The sequence below is a fragment of the Diadema antillarum genome, unplaced genomic scaffold (assembly GCF_040938485.1).
Source record: "Diadema antillarum isolate AM-2024a unplaced genomic scaffold, OU_Dant_1.0 seq00000406_RagTag, whole genome shotgun sequence".
In the NCBI taxonomy this organism is placed as follows: domain Eukaryota; kingdom Metazoa; phylum Echinodermata; class Echinoidea; order Diadematoida; family Diadematidae; genus Diadema; species Diadema antillarum.
The window spans coordinates 1,199,848-1,217,494 of NW_027271394.1; the positions used below are offsets into that span (position 1 = coordinate 1,199,848).

Consider the following 17,647-nt stretch of genomic DNA (forward strand, 5'->3'; position numbering starts at 1 on the left):
ATAAAAGCTTAACCTTTTCGAATAATCTCAAAATATTTCAATATACATGTATCTGTTTTCAAATACTTGTTAGCATGTAATATCCTTATTTTCTCTGGAGCCGAATAATAGATGAAACTATTTCTTGAATAAAACAAAGAAGAATAGTAATTTGAATGACTTTATATCCAATTCCACAGTCCAGTTGCAGGGCCCCCAAGAGTAACAGTGTATAAACCACTACCAGGGTAAAGAATACTGCATTGATAAATGAATAAATAGCAGGAAATAGCATTCATCAGCCTTTTCCTTGTTTGCCTGATTTTACTCAAGTTTGCATTAAGTCAACTCCATTGTTTTAGATCCACTTTCTAAAAATTCTTTCCCTGCATACATTCTCCCTCAGGAAAAAACAAAAAATCTAATAAAATTCATAGCTAAGCTTAAACTTGGTCCATGTACTCTGTTCTAAGGCTCAACCTGTGTTATTTGCCAAGGTACTCACCTAACTGATCGATTGATTGATCAATACATTATACAGTAACATATGGTAATTAATTCATAGATGTTGTTTCAAAAATTAACTTCATCATAGGTTTGTTATGGCCAATATAAACATGGACACACATGCTCAATACTGCACAATACACAGAGGTATTCTGGGAAACTTCACGAATGAGAAAGCATCTCATGTTATAATCCTTACGATTTCATTTTGATAAAAAGAATGCAGAAGGGCTTTTAAAGACTTCTATAACTATCAGAAATAATATTGCAGAGTTTTGCATTAATATCATGACTGAGTTGAAGGAAGAAACAAAAATTAGTGACAGTACATATCCGTGTATGACAAACAAAAAACTATGGAGTTGAATTACATGAAATTCATCAAGCAATACACTTTCATAATATCTTGCTCCATGATAATTCCCTTACTGGAATCATTTGCTCAATGGTTGAATGTCTTCTGTGGTTGGGAAAATTCTGCTTCTTACCTGCTGCCCCATCCATAACATTTACATAGAAATGTACACTGGCCATCTTTACAAAGAGAATCCCGAACATATTTCACACCAGTTGTTCTCTCAGAAATATTGTAGATTATTGAAACGTTCAATCTTTTCATCTATTTTCTGGATTTTGAAAATAAAAACTAACTAGAAATGTCGCTATGGCGACTGGTATGCCTCCGCCATAATGCATGATTCTCCTAATAGGTCTATAGTACATGTGGACAATGTGTGATTACATTTTCACAAAATTGGCAAAATATTAAAATGACATGTTTGTCACAAATGTATCGAATGTTCACCTTCCCTGACCTATGTTTAATTGGATGAATAGGAGAGCATGTATTTGGGGATTTAAGAACTTTAATTTCGACTTTGACCCTTTCATAAGTTTATGCACTTGAGTAATTGTCAAGGTATAAATCGTATGGAGAAAAAGTGCAATTTCTGTATTGAACAGTAAATTGTTATCATTTTCATCTGGCCTTTGATTCATAAGAGAATCAATGTCAGGCAGAACATACATAAATATGTACTAAGTTTAAAGATAACTTGAGCCACTTCAGAGATATGGAGAAAGAAGTAAGTTCAGCACTTTCACTTGATCTTTGACCTTTTGACCTTTGACCTTATTGGCAAAAAAAAAGAAAATCCCAGAGAATCTCTAGTGGGTTACACATGCATACATCAAGTTTTTAAAAAGAATAATCCTGCTGGTATTGCATAAATATAAGGAAAACAGCAAAATTTTGAAGTATTGCCCTTGACCTTTGACCCCTGACCTTTGACCACATGAACCCCAAATTCCCTAGATAACCACTGCCAGTCAGTACATGCATATATACTTTGTTCCATGAAGATACCTTGAACAATTTCCAAGATACAGAGAAACAAGAGACCCGCGGGTCTAGCGCTCACCTGAGTATCGCAAGTTCACCTTTCACGCAGTCACTAATCTAAATTACACACAGCTCTACCAAAATTTGACCAGGCATTCTCAAGTGGAAGATGAAAATGTACAATAAGGGCCCAATTTTTTTAAGATTCCTTAATTTGGGGGGATTGGGGCCCCCTGGGGCCCTCTGGGTGGGGCATGGTGCCCAGTTTGATAAATTGAGATCCTGACCCCTAGGGATGCTACCTGCCAAGTTTGACAAAAATCCATCATGAGGTTTTCAGGAAGAAGTCCCATTTGGACCCTTCCAACCAACCCCCCCCCCCTACCCCCAAGAGGGGCACCCCTGGATCTCCTATGAACAAACTTGAAACTACAGTCATTAATGTACTCACTCATAGTATTATCTCAGCTCTATGACTTCTGATTCTAGAGAAGATTTTTAAAGATTCCTTCATTTTGGGGGTTGGGCCCCCTGGGGGCCCCCTGGGCGGGGCATGGTGCCCATTTTAACAAATTGAGATCCTAACCCCCTAGGGATGCTACCTGCCAAGTTTGGTGAAAATGGGTCATGGGGTTCTCAAGAAGAAGATAAAAATGTACAATTTAGGCCCCATTAGGACCACTCCTCACCCCCCCCCCCTCCCCTGGGTCCCAAGGGGGGCACCCCTGATTCTGCCATGAACAAACTTGAAACTACAGTCATCAATGTACTAACTCATAGTATTAACCTAGCTCTATCACTTCTGGTTCTAGAGAAGAAGATTTTTGCGGATTCCTTAATTTTGGGGGGTTTGGGCCCCCTGGGGGCCCCCTGGGTGGGTCATGGTGCCCATTTTAACAAATTGAGATCCTAACCCCCTAGGGATGCTACCTGCCAAGTTTGGTGAAAATGGGTCATGGGGTTCTCAAGAAGAAGATGAAAATGTACAATTTAGGCCCCATTAGAACCCTTCCCCACCCCCCTCCCCTGGGTCCCAAGGGGGGCACCCCTGATTCTGCCATGAACAAACTTGAAACTACAGTCATCAATGTACTAACTCATAGTATTAACTTAGCTCTATCACTTCTGGTTCTAGAGAAGAAGATTTTTACAGATTCCTTAATTTTGGGGGGTTTGGGCCCCCCTGGGGGCCCCCTGGGTGGGGCATGGTGCCCATTTTAACAAATTGAGTTCCTAACCCCCTAGGGATGCTACCTGCCAAGTTTGATGAAAATCGGTCTTGGGGTTTTCAAGAAGAAGATGAAAATGTAAAAAGTTTACGCACGACGCACGACGCACGACGGACGACGGACGACGGACGACGGACGACGCACGACGCACGACGCACGACGGACGCCGGACGAAGGGCGATCGCAATAGCTCACTTGAGCCTTTGGCTCAGGTGAGCTAAAAAATGAAATTTTAACATTTTACTTGACCTTTTGACCTTTGACCTTTTGACCTCATGACCCCAAACTTTCACCAGAGAATCTTAATTGGGTAATACATGTATACACTAAGTTTCAAGAAAATATCTTCAGGCATTGCATAGATATGGGGGGAAAAGTGAAATTTTAAGCATTTGACCTTGACCTTTTGACCTTTGACCTTGAGCATGTGCACCCATAAGTTGATAGGCACAACTTCACCTCCTAATACACATACATGCCAAGTTTCATTAGGATACCTCAAAAGGTTTTGATAGTTACCCTGTCCACAAAATTCATTACGGACGGACGGAAGGACGGACGGACGGACAACCCGAAAACATAATGCCTCCGGCACCACTTCGTGGCAGAGGCATAAAAAGGAGATGAGACAAGGTGTGTGTTGGCTTCATCTACGCACATTTGGTGAAGGGTATAAAACAATCTGTCTTCTGCGTAAGATTCTGCTTCAGCTTGGGTTTTGTGAAATTACTCACATAAGCAGACCTGCGGGGAATGTTTCTAAAGTTTGATGATTTTTTTGGAAAGGAGCTCTTGATTGCTTTAGGGGACTAACCAAGGTAACTTGAGTTGAGGGGCACAAAGTCCAATATCGGGGACCACACTGAAGCTCTCCAGTGTTAGATATAACATTAAACAAAAGTAAAATGTAATGAGGACATTGCCTTCATCACAACACATCACAATTACAGGCACTTACTGAGTATCACTAACAAAAGCTAAGTTTAATGCCATTTAAGGTTAAAAATACTCCTTGCTGAGATAACAGCATAGACGTCAAAATATCTTACAATATATCCAACAATTTTTACAAGAAACTTGATACATTGCACTCGTTACAACTTACTGCATACATCTAATACTTCCACAGTTCTCTTCACAACAAGCCAATCCCCTTCCCCACATAAGTTGCTTATCAGCTGAATGTATGGTTGGATTTGGTTAATACCATTAAAGATAGCTGTAGGAATACATCATGGTAACTTAACGGCAAGTATATGAAAATACAAACTCTGAAGTGAAGAATTCCACCATGATTCCTGTGTCAGTGTTTGTACTGTTCAAATGGAATGCCTCAATTCTCAGAGCCATCCTTGCGAGGGAGTCCCCTGGCGGCCATCATGGGCCGGACCAGTCGCCGTGACAGCGGCAGCCCCCTTCGGTGACACGCCCGGTCCTCACTCAGGCTGGTCTCGCAGTGTTCAACCAGGGCCATCACCCTGTCGCACAGGGTGTCCCCTCGCACCTTCCTCCTGGCCAGCAAGAAGAAGGCTTCCAGGAATGCCCCAAAGCACATGCCTGCCGCCACGGCCTCGCAATTCTGCTCATTCCAGCGCCGAGCGATATCGATGTACATGATGTCTGCTGCGGCCATTGAGAAACCGCTCTGGCACAGCTTGCATTTTCTGAAATTGAATGAATCAAAATATGCAGCAAAATCTAAAACAAAAAAAGAATAGACACTGTGAATAATGAAGTCAAATGGCTTTCCAGCAATAATCATGAGAATTAATGAGTAGATACTAAAAATTTGCATGTGATGAACAAACAGCTACTTTACTAATCTATACGCTATACATTTCCCGAATATAATATTTTGCACATTGAGAATTATGACACAAGTTCATGATTGGTTTACTTTGCCACAGTGAACCACAGTGAAAGTGAAAGGATGAATGAGAAGAAAAGTTTGTTTGGAGACAATATACATTGTATTAGTGTTGTTATGGGAGGCAATATTCTTGCAAGTAGTTAAATTCATATAGACATACAAGGTAACTTGAAAATTTGAGAAAATGAGAACACCACAAAATATGCTGCATATATAGCAAATTTTGTGACCAACAAAGTTCTGGTCTCAGGGGCATGTACTGAGTTAGAATAAACTTAAGATAACCTCAGGGCATTTGGATTTGCCAGTAATCACTTACCTGCAGAAGGTCCGGAATCCGGTGGCCCCCATGCGCTGTGCTCCCCGCACACCAAGGAAGAGGTTGAAGAAGGCAGCCACGCGCTCCATGACCCGCAGGTGCTCGTACTCGCTGGCAAACTTTCTGGGCCAGATTTCCTCCAGGCACGAACCATAGAGGGGGTCCTCCTCTTCATCCTCGGCCCCTGCATCCTCACTCGTCGTCCTCTCCTGGGGTGGATCGTCCGCATCGGCTTCATCTAGATTGACCACCTGGATCTGGTTGCGCTTGGCGGCCATTACTGACGCGGCACTCCTACAAGTGTGTACATACATGTGTGGGTGGGACAAACTATTGTAACTTGCTGCTCACACTGTTCACAGCTAATACATAGATTTACACACGCTAATATTTAAACCAGTGCATTATATGTACAATCTGCAGTGAATGGTAACTTTTCACATCTGCAAACCATATGTTTGTGTGACAAACTCGTTACACTCAGATGAAAATTTTGTGCTGCTAAATTTGTGCTTTGACACATGTAGTCCCACTGTGTCATCATGCATGTAGCCAAATTTGCAAAGCTCTGTGATCATCTTTCATCAACTTCTGCAAAGCCATTTCATACTCATATTAACAACTTTAAAGACACATTTGTAAACAACATACAGTACAAGACAAAGCCAGTTTTCTCTAAATGAAGAGATAGAATACATATTGTAAGGAACCAAAGGAATTTTATAATTACGCAAGCTTTCAGAGTTATTGATTACAACAACATGTAACTAGAAATGTCGCTATGGCGACTGGTATGCCTCCGCCATTATGCATGATTCTCCTAATAGGTCTATATTACATGTGGACAATGTGTGATGACAGTTTCACATAATTTGCAAAATATCAAAATGACATGTTCGTCACAGATGTGTTTAATGTTCACCTTCCTTGACCTAGGTTTAATCGGATGAATGGGAGAGCATGTATTTGGGGATTTGAAGACTTTTACTAGACTTTGTTTTATGCATTCCGTATTTTTCAAGGTATGGAGAAAAAGTGCAATTTCTGTATTGAAATTAGTAAATTGTTATCATTTTCACTTGGCCTTTGACCCTATGACCCTAAAATAAATAGAAGAATCACTGTCAGGCAGCACATGCATAAATATGTACTAAGTTTCAAGATAACTTGAGCCATTTCTGAGATATGGAGGAAGAAGTAAGTTCAGCATTTTCACTTGATCTTTGACCTTTTGACCTTTTTGGCACAAAAACAAAAACAAAAACCAAACATCTTCCCAGAGAATCTCTATTGGGTAATGTACATTATGTCATGACAGAGGTGAATACATTATACTGTCAAACACAAAATGTTTGTGTGCATTTTAAATTTGCAAATTACCCAAGAGCCAAGATTCACAAAATTAAAATAGACGTGAAAGTTGTTTATGATATATGCATTGAATGCCAGTGGCAATTCGCAAAAAAAATTCATGCTGCAAAAAAGGCAACCAGCTCAAATTGGTGAAAATGTCATGCAGTGAAAATATCTTGCTCTTCAGTAAACTCAGTATTTATCTTCCTAAAGATTATAACCAATCATGGCTTCGAGGAAATATGTGAAGCTATAAAAGGTCAAATCTTTCTCCTCTGCCTGATTTTCATGGTAACTGTACTAATCTGTTCATTGTGATAACTCTAATGATTTTAAAGACAACAGAAACATGAGGTGGCATGTAACATGATTTACTTGGCATCTATCCAATATCACTCCACTGCTCATCATTTGTATTTTGCAAGGTATTGTGTTCATCAAAAATAATATCTCTGATCTACCGTCTGCATGGTATTGAAATAAAGAGACATCATACCCATGTCCAATCTATTACATGTATACCTTCCACACTGTGTCCCATAGGGATGAATTGATTGATATAAAGTGCTTTGCTGTTGTTAAGTTAGTAGTTTCTTGGGGGGGGGTAGGGTACTTGGGGTTCACACTTTTGCTCATCCCTCCATTGAGCAAATGAAGAATTGATTGTAGTGTTTCAATACAGGCAGACTTCAAGGTTGTAATCTATAGAATTGTGATGGGGGTCAGAGAAAGAGTTTGTGCACACTCTTATTGACCATTTGCTACACATTTATGTTACACAGTATTGATTTTTTCACCTCATAGAATGCTCTGCCACTTCTAGCCTCAAGCGAAAATCAATGGCATGTCTCTTGGTTAGAGTGAGAACATATGCCTGACGTTCACATAATGTAAAGATATTTTTGTTTCATCTGCCATTGATATGCCACAAGTAAGTGTGCACAAAAATGTTATTGGATACTAGCATTGTGCTTTGTTTTTCATTGTCTGAAGTTATATTTGTAGAAAAATTGCAAAGAAAATTACACATTTATCTATTTGCTTGAACACTGGGCATGGCATCTGGAAATTCTTTGCAGCTATTTTGATTAAAATGATATGTAAATGATTTATAACATCTGAAGGAGTAGAATGGCATACTATGAACAGGCTAGAAATACCAGCGTCATGTGGTGCAGTTGTATTATGGGAATGCAAGTAGAGTTATTGTACAAGTGTAATAAATGCATAGCTGTTTCTCCTCCTTCATGCCAACCTATGAGTCGTTTGTTTCTTCATGCGCTAATTTAATTCATTTTATTCTAATTGTAAGACAGCACTATACTTACATTGTACACATATCTTACTGCCAAACTGTGCAATCCATGCACAAGAGTATGCATATTTTTTAAGTAATTGTGTTAAATCCCAATTTTCCTAGCCTGGATATGAATGCCCATTATTCTTTTTATTTTTTTTATTTTTTTTTATCCAGGCTACTTCCAAAAAACTGATTAATCTGTGCTCATTCTCATCAATGAGGGCAATTTGTCATAAACTTGCAATAAATCCCAATTACTGCACAAACCGTTGCATTTACATAGCTTTAGAATTCCTGGTGAGTTGCACCACTTACTACATGTACAGAATTTACCTCATGATGATGTGAAGCACTCACAGGCAGCAGGTAATATAAATTATTCTGATTCACATGTTATCAATCTGATGAAATACAATGGTATCAAATTATCACTTGAATCTCTCACCAAACCTGGAGGCAGTTGATGCAATATTTCGCATTGTCGCTCTGATTTCCATAACAACTACTTTTTTTCTTTTTCTTTTTTAAAAGGAGTACTACAGAGTGCACAGGGAATGCTACTTGTAGAAAACAAAAACGCGGGTGTGAACAACACTCACTTTGGCACCTTGGACATCTTGCCCGGTCGCATCAATCGCAGGACATCGGTGACCAGCGGGATCTTAATCTCCTCGTCGACAGGGCTTGGGAGAAGCTCCACAGAGCCATTGGGCAGGTGGTTCTCAAAGTCCAGTCGCAGGCTTGGGTTGGCATTGACCTCAAGCAGTATTGGCTGCAGGTTACTGGCCAGCAGGACATCAAATCCCAGGATCTGGACAAGAGCAAATGAGGCACAAAGGATAAAGAGGATCACAAACATCAAATTAAGCCATAAATGCACAATACATCTACTCTATGGAAAATATCTTCTCAGAAAATCTGATGTTATTTGGAAAAACAGTGCACTCCTGTTATAACAAACACGCGTACAGATATTGAAATTTTGAATACAACAAAGTAAAATTTAGGGCCCACAATTATCATCTAGATATCTTCATACACTGTACTTGTTCTGATATATAACAAAAGAAAACTGCCGGTCCCAAAGAGTTTGTTATAATGGGAGTCGCCTGTACTGACACTGGAAGATGAACACTGCACCAGGTAAAGAGAGCTCTGCCTAACCTACAAAATACAGGAGATCACTCTCCACTGTTTACATGGCCAGATCTCCTGTGGGATGCCCAAATTTAGCAAAGATTGTCTGAAGTACCGGTACCATAAAAGAGGATTTCTTTTTTGCAGTGTGGAAATTTTCATGCATTTTGCAGAACATGAAAATAATGTGAAAATAGAAATACACATTTTTTTTCTCGTTGTACGTAATACTATTTCATATTTTGATTTTGAGGAATTAGAAACCAGGGGAATTCATCCTACCAGGCCATGTGCCAAAAATTACTCATGCACAAGTTTCCAAGTCTATCGTACTCCCTCTACCATCATATTATCCTGAATGGAATTTGCTCTTGGATTGTGTGTGAACAGCCATGAACCATGACAAGTTTACAGCTATATACTAAACATGGATTTATGTAACTTTGTTCAAAAAGTTCATTTCAAAACCTAACTGTATCTGTCAGTCAAAGTCCTTAACCACTGTACTACAAAAGCCCACACATATGATGGGAGCAGTATCAAACCAGAACCACCCATGAAGGAATCAAAATATGCAGCATTTGTGTATATTCTTCATCTAAATCTCACCTCATTAGTAAGTAATCTAGTCACAGTCTTAACTTTATGACAGCATTTGGTACTTGTAATGACTGCCAAATTCAAGGAGAGGTTTGGAATATCAAACAGCCAAATATCACATGTAGTGTAAAAAGAAACCACCAGGGATGTGATCAGATTAGATATGGAATTTACCTGAAAGCAAGATGGGTTCATCCTTTTGGCTGGGAGCTCAGCCTCCATGATGACGCGGAGATCTGGCAGCATGGCCGTGATCGTCTTGATGACCAGCTCCTGGATCTTCTCCCACAGCTGCACGGTGTCCAGGCCGCGGTTGGCCAGGGTGGCAAAGACGCTGCTGGTGGTGCGCTTGCTCCCGCGGTCAGTGGCGTCGGTATGCACGAAGCTGTGGCTGTACTTGTTGAGCGAGTAGTTGGTGAGGTGCATGTAGGTGACGTGGAGGTTGCGGGCGTTGGGTGGCTGGTAGGGCACGGTGCAGAAACGCGCCAGGCCCTCCTTGCAGATGTAGATGCGGAGCGGGGAGATGGAGGCCAGAAGCACATAGATGCGCAGGTCAAACTTCAGCCTTTCAAGAAGGAGGGGCTTCTGGACATACTCCTGAACAATGGCTGGCTTCACCAGTCCCATGTTAGACATGTGATGAGGGTTGTTGATTAAATAGATCCCATCTCCCTGAAGAAGATAAAACAACACACAAAGGTCATTTTGTTCTTTCGAACTATAGATATGTCCTTCAATTGAACTAAAAGCCCTCTGTTCTTGGCAACTTCAACTTCAACTGCTACTTAATGTGAAGGTAGCAATCATTTATCAAAATACTGTTGGAATTTCAATTATTGTCATTTTTTGTTTCAAAATTGTTTTAAAACAACACACTGCAGCTACTTTGTACTTTCCTAAACTACCAGTTATGGACTGACCTCTATTCAAACTAAAAGTCCTCGTTTCTTGGCTTTATGAGTAGGCAGTAGTCGTCAAATGAAAATAGTAATAGAACATCAATTCATTCTTTTTTTCCCCCTCAGTGCTTGAAATTTTACCTTGAGGCCCAAAATAAAAAGATATATTGCTGATATAAAGACCACTGCATGTCAATCTATGTCATAAGACAGGATGACATAGGTTTGCACAAATGGCCTTGCCTGTAAGAGACTGCTACAATGTTAGTATGACAGACAAAAAAAAAGTTGTTTCATTTGAGTATTCATGCCTTACTACAAAATGTAGCTAATTACAACAAGTGATCAGATCAATTACTTTTGTTTATATAAACTTTAAGTATCTAAAACGAAACTGGCAAATGTAATTGTAAATGCACAAGAGTTAGAAATAAGAATTCAGGTTAATAATCTCCAAAAAGGAACAAGTTTCAACTTTCAATGTCAACCTGTAGTAACCTACGGCAGTGAGAGGTTGGAATTTTATATTCAGCAACATCGTGCAGCAAATTCAGCAACCCAATTAAAATCTTGTTGTTCTTACCAAACCTAGCCACATCTACCACCAGCTACAGTAGTAAGCACACTGACAACAATCTACATGAGTTACATTTTCGAGTCGCACAAACCTGACTTCCATCGTCCGGTTTGACGATGAAGACTGGCTTGGATCGGGGATTCTTCTGAACAAACGTGGCGACCTCCGCACAGAACACATGGTACTGCTCCGGGAGGATCCACGTCTTTGGGTAGAAGCCATATTCACTGGGAAAGAGTTGTCTCATTTGATGCAGTAGTTTAGAGAGCTGGGCTTTGCGTACAAGTTCATGGAGACCTGAAACATGGAATGCAACGAGCAATGAAATGACACTGAAATTATGTAACTACACGTATACCAGAGGATATGGGGTTTTAATAGTTTCGATTCTACATCCTAACTTAGGCAAATGATATGATTAATACAAACTCACACTTTTCTAAAAAGGCATTTGAACTCTTTGAACTACTAGAATGATAATTGTATAGCCATCATGCCCATTTGTCACCCAAATGATTACAATTTGCAGTAAGAGCTTTCTTTAATTCCAGCAAGGTTCATCTTTGTTAATGTATGATAATGAGTGATCCTATTCTCAGCTTTGTACAATACATAACTCAAATGTATAACGCAAAAATAAACAAAAAACAACAAATTTACATATTAAAAGCCTTTCAAAGCACTGTCCCTAGTATAATAAACAAAAAACAACAAATCTACATACTAAAAGCCTTTCAAAGCATTGTCCCAAGTATTGTACATGTATATACAATGTAAGATCTACATACAGGATGTGATCGAACTTTGCTGGGGGGGGGGGGGGAAATTCACATATAATGCATCATCACTGACTTCTACCATGCTACAACATGACTCATGAAAGTAAAAGATGTATGTCAAGCATGTAAATTTGCAAAGGCAGTGAAGATGGCAAAATAACTTTACTGGTAAATTACACATTAAGCTCTTCAAGACTACTACTAGTATTACTAACTTTACTGACAGTCTAGATACAAAGATAGATAGATAGATAGATAGATAGATAGATAGAGATAGATAGATAGATAGATACAGATAGATAGATAGATATAGATAGATAGATCTACTGTAGATAGATGGTTGATAGATAGATTGACTGATAAGATGATCGATAGATAGATAGATAGATAGATAGATAGACAGATAGATAGATAGATGGATTAGATAAATAATTTAGATAGATCCATCCTCTCATTACTCAAAATCCCAAAATGCTGAGAAATGTAAATTTGATAGCAGGAAAAATGTTGGTTTCACTAATGAGAAGGCTACAGTGCAAGTCTTCATCCTCCTTCATCAAACTTACTTTGCATCATACTTTTAAATAAAACACTATTGAAAAGTGCAATATATGTCCAGGGAGGTGGGAGCTGATACCATGTGTATGTCAGAGGCAATGGGCTATTGAACAAAAAGAAGCTACTACGTGTACATGTAAACTGTACAATGGGAATGAATTGTGAATATTACATGAAATAACTTCAGTAGAATCTAGTTGAAATTAGTGAATGCATAATGTATATATGCCACTTCTTACTCACCTGGCACTTTGTTAACCATTCCTCCAAGTGGTATGTTTTCGCAGTCAAAGAAGGAGTTGGCATTCCAGAACAAATCACATGGGAACTTACTTTGGAAACTTGTTATCTGCAAAATAATATCAAACAGTAGCAAAAGAGTGTCTGAAAAGATTTTCAAACTAGAAATTACATTGTACAGTCTGTATAGATGCACAAATCTAAGAAAGGTAAAAGGGGCATTAAAATTTCTTCATTTAATATTTTTTGAAGCTCAATGCCATGGTATTTAAATCAATCAATGGAAAATGCATACCTACATGAAGATTACACTGAAATTGCTACATGTACATCAGACATTCAATATTCAAACATGAAAAATTGAATGTCACTCACAATCATTACTGTTTCTCACAAAATCACCTTACAATCTTCTTCCTCATTTAAATACATTTTAAGTACACTCCACCATTTGGTGTATTTTCGTTTACTGTTTGGCGGGTCTGGTGTGATGTATATGTACAGTGGGATGAAGTGCAGCTAAGGCAGCATTCCCCTTCTATCGGAGCTGGAGTTTCTGTGTACCATCTGCCTGAAACTGTTATTCTCGCAGAGGTACATTTGACAAAACCTTTCTTCTGGCAGTGAGTTCCATGACCATAGCCAAATGTAATCAGGAAAGAATGATGTACTCCTAGCAAAAAGAATAAAATAAATAAATAAATAAATAAATAAATAAATAAAAAAGGTAAAAAAATAAAAGATGGAGCTACATCCTTTAGGGTAGACACACATGGAATTGTGGAACTCTAGCCAAGAATGATAAAACTGCGTCTTGACAATTGAAGAAGGAGAAGCAAGATGATGAAATAAAGAAGATACAGACTAGAAGAAGAAAACAAATCAAATGTGACAATAGGCAACGCAACGAGGTAAATGTGACAGCTGAACAACTACAACTGTACCATCGTTTAACACTGAACAAAAAATTGTTATTTTTGCTTTTGCGTTTTGCCTTTTAATACCTCTTTCCATCGCCATCCTAATTCATTCAGACTGATGCGCAGAACTTCTCCACTCGTCTTCGATTTTGCTGTATTGACAAGCAGTATGTTATGCCGGCGACGCCTCTTTCCACTACGAGATCTGGGTTTTTTGCCTTCTTTAGAACCAATTCCATTCCTTGTTCCCTCTCCATTTGGCTGGACCCTCGCTATACTCGGAGTCTGCCCGTGATAAACTGAAGTTGATGTCGCATTCTTGCGAGCCGCTGCCAGCTTTTGCTTTCCATCACCGCCAGTGCTGCGGGCAGCCTTTTCTGCGGCCTCTCGTTGTCTGTCCGCGGCAAGTTGGGCTAGCTGCAATTTCAAGCACTCCTCGTACGCCAGCTGGGCATGAGTGGACCTCGGTTTGATCGGCTCAAGCTTGGCGTTGCTTAAGTCCCGACCCCCGTTCGAAGTCGACATAATTATGATGTCTCATTTCGGTTAGTTACCCCATAATTTCGAGTTTATAAAGTACTTTCCTTTACTTGGAATGAGCGGTAATAGGTTACTAGACGCGTTGATTTTGCGGTCGCGTCGGCATAAGCGCATCAACAACGAATCCAAGGCACAGTAGATCTTCATTATAATTTTAGTGCATGTAAACAATGCGTTGCGAGCACAATCTGTGGTTGCGAGTACATTTTGGCATCGTAGCTGGCGCCCTATATAATGAGGTTTTTCATTATCGCAGGCAACAGCCCACTGATGATTGACGAAATTATAATATTGGAAAGTTGTTGCCTGTGGCAAACAGGGTACTATCTCGGAATAAAACCTCTATGGGTTGTGAAGGGTTAAGCTTCATGAGTTCTGTTTGTAAAGTACAGAATGCTATATTCTAAGGAGGTTCAAATGATGGAGTTACAGACGTCGCAATTATTATTCTCTTGATCCATTGTTTTATGATGCCGCCACTCAAAATTACGTGAAGTGCCATGCACACACAGGCATGTGCCAAACTACTAGTAGATCTATCTCACAGACAGGAGGACAATAGATTCATAATAAGTCTCTTGATAATGACCAGTCACTCTCATATAGGGAAGATATTTTGCCTCTAATATGATTGCAACTACTTTCCGTCATTCCTACTTCAAAATATTGAGAGGTACATAGCAGTAAACACATGCCGGAGAATGCGCGAATAGAAATTGAACAAAAATTAACATAATCAAAATCAAAATTACCGCGACTGGACATGTCTGGACACCACTATGAAATATAAATTCATAAAGAAATAATATATTTGAAAATACCATATCGGTTTGATTTGTCTGAAATTGAAAAAGTGATAAGATGAATAGTCTTTGCATAAGGATATACATTTTGTAGTTTAAAGGGATGGTACAGTATTGGTGGAGATGAGAATTGGACTTTTAATTTTTGCGAGATACCAAGAAAACATTATGAAATAGTACAGAGCATATCATTTTAAGAGGAATTCAAAGTTTGTTTGATGGAAGTTGGGTTTGGAATGGCTGAAACATCCAAAGACAAAATAAAACAAAGCGATTGTAATAAAGTCGCTCTGTCTTGGATATCTCAGCCGTTTAAAAACCAATTTTCATTAAATAAACGTTGAATTCCTCATGGAATTACATGCTCTTTCATATTTTCTCGTTATCTCACCAAAAATGTTAGAAAAATGAAGTTAGGTCTCAACCAAAGCTATTCGATCCCTTAAAAATACTATCACATCATTCTGCTCAGATTGACACTTTAGCGTGTATTTCTGGAAGGGATTGATATTTTGTTTTTTACATGTTTTATCAGAGGGTGAAATTTTATTTCACTTAAACAGGCAAAAAATTATTGGGCAATATGTTAAGTGAGTAACTCATTGGTGTGGAGAGTAGGTGGAGATGTGACTACCTGAGGCTGTGGTCCACAGATGTCTCGGCGACCTCTCCGTGACGTCCTCCTGGTCGAGGGAGATGCCAGAATCGAACGTGTTCAATTTTTCTTTCCTTTTTTTTTCGGAGACGGGGGGGGGGGGGGGGGGGGGGGGGGTGCGCGCGCGCACACACACAACACACACACACACACTTTCAACGACGTCGACGGCAATTACAACAACAACGAATTATTAAAAAAGATAAGAATAATAATTTAAAAAAAAACGTTCAGCGGCCCCCGCATTAAGCAAAGGGAAAATAATATAAAACTTCTGCGTTGCCCACAGGCTGTACACATATGATTATGGAGCAGCAGTATTACTCAGTTTGTCGAGGTCTCATATCTAGTTTCCTTTCTATTGGGTCTCACTGCACCTTACACCTTGTACCTTGCCATTTTTCAGCTTTGAATATTACATTGTACTATGTTGTTGTACATGTACGTACTTCTCGATCTCGGCTGGCTGGATCTGGGATCTGCTTATCTGCGCGGTGGTTGGATTTTTTTAGGCCCTTGCATGTTTACGTGTTGTATAGGTCTCTTTGCTGATCAGCAGGGATCAAGAAGTCCATTCATAATGGGCCCCATTCACAAGCTCTGCTTCTTGGGGACTCATATTCTTCATTTTTGCTTCATGTTCATTTTTACTGTGATTATGTCTGGTTTTCAATAAATTGAACTAAATTGAAGTGAATGCCAAAATAGAATGGACCAGCTAATTACAGGCCTATATCTATTCATCGTACCAAAGATAATGAGTAAATTAGAGAAAAATGTATACTATTAATTTATGCTATACCATGCCAGCCTTATATGAAATGCACAGGCATTATTGATTATGGCTAATCCCTTATAAAATACACCGTAACCTTTTCAACCCATTGACCCCCTTTTTGTTAGATTCAGGGGAACTACTATGCTAGAATGTCTGTGTTTGCGTTGATTCAGAAACATATGCATTTCTTCTTCTTTTTTTTTGAGAAATCAAAAAGTAATATTCTTCAAAGGACCTCTGAGTGGAGTGTGTTCTACTAAAAGAAATCAGAACGAACAGAATAAACAAGTTTGGTATATCTTATATGAACAAAAAATGGCGCCCGTTTAGACACTTGGGGACCGTTTCATGAAAGTTGTCGGCCCTGACAAGTTGTCAGTCTCTGACAATTTCAGTAAAATCCTTGGATTTGATTGGCTGAGAAGCTCTGCTCACTGACTGTTACTATGTATATGGTAACTGTCGGAGACTGACATCTTGTCGGGGCTGACAACTTTCATGAAACGGTCCCCTGCTCTCTTAATACGTATGATGTGATGGTCTGAGTAACAATATTTCATTGTCTGTTTTTCAAAGTGATTTGTTCGAAATAATATCATGATATACATTGTATTATGTGTTTATATGCATTTTATCTGATATAGAATATATCCCAATGGGGCGGAAAATATATTAAAAAAAAGAAGGTTGGTATTCTTTTTTTCTGTTTTGTTTGTTTGTTTGTTTTTGTTTTAGGACGTTCTCTCTCTGGAGATAAATGATTATCATCAATGATTATTCAAGAGGTAGTGCTATTCTGTGATAGAGAGATTGCTCACCGACTTCGAGGCTTCAAGAACTGAACGGGCCACTGAACTAGAAAGACGTCTTTCTATAAATTAGTGGCCCTGGCGGCGTTTTTTTTTTAAAGACGGCACAGATTGGGGCATGGCGCGTGTTAAACCTATGGGAAAAACGTTGGGTTAGGGTTTTTGGTTATGGTTATGGTTAGGGTTAGGGTTAGGGTTAGGGTTAGGGTTGGGGTTAGGGTTAGGGTTAGGGTTAGGGTTAGGGTTTGATGGTTAGGGTTAGGATTAGGATTAGGGTTAGGTTTAGGGATAGGGTCCCCGTTAGATTTTTAGTTTCCCCAATCTGTGCCGTCTAAAAAAAACACGCGCCCTGGCGCCTCAGTTCCCTGTCCTGTAAGCAACGTCGAGGGCGGCATTACACATCGGACAAACACCAGACTAGAACTTAGAAGTGATATGATAGCAGTATGGCGG

The 17,647-nt window shown here is 39.3% G+C and overlaps 1 protein-coding gene across 1 annotated transcript; it reads right to left on the bottom strand.

Annotated features, from left to right (window-relative positions):
- Nucleotides 1–4,390: 4,390 nt before the first annotated feature.
- Nucleotides 4,391–14,134, bottom strand: LOC139732200 (tubulin polyglutamylase TTLL11-like). Its single transcript, XM_071643076.1, has 7 exons — nt 13,694–14,134; nt 12,693–12,798; nt 11,204–11,409; nt 9,811–10,308; nt 8,499–8,710; nt 5,247–5,540; nt 4,391–4,721 (listed from the first exon to the last, which is right to left on the bottom strand). The coding sequence occupies exons 1-7, from the start codon at nt 14,132–14,134 to the stop codon at nt 4,391–4,393; spliced, it is 2,088 nt and encodes a 695-aa protein (XP_071499177.1).
- Between the last annotated feature and the right edge of the window lie 3,513 nt (nt 14,135–17,647).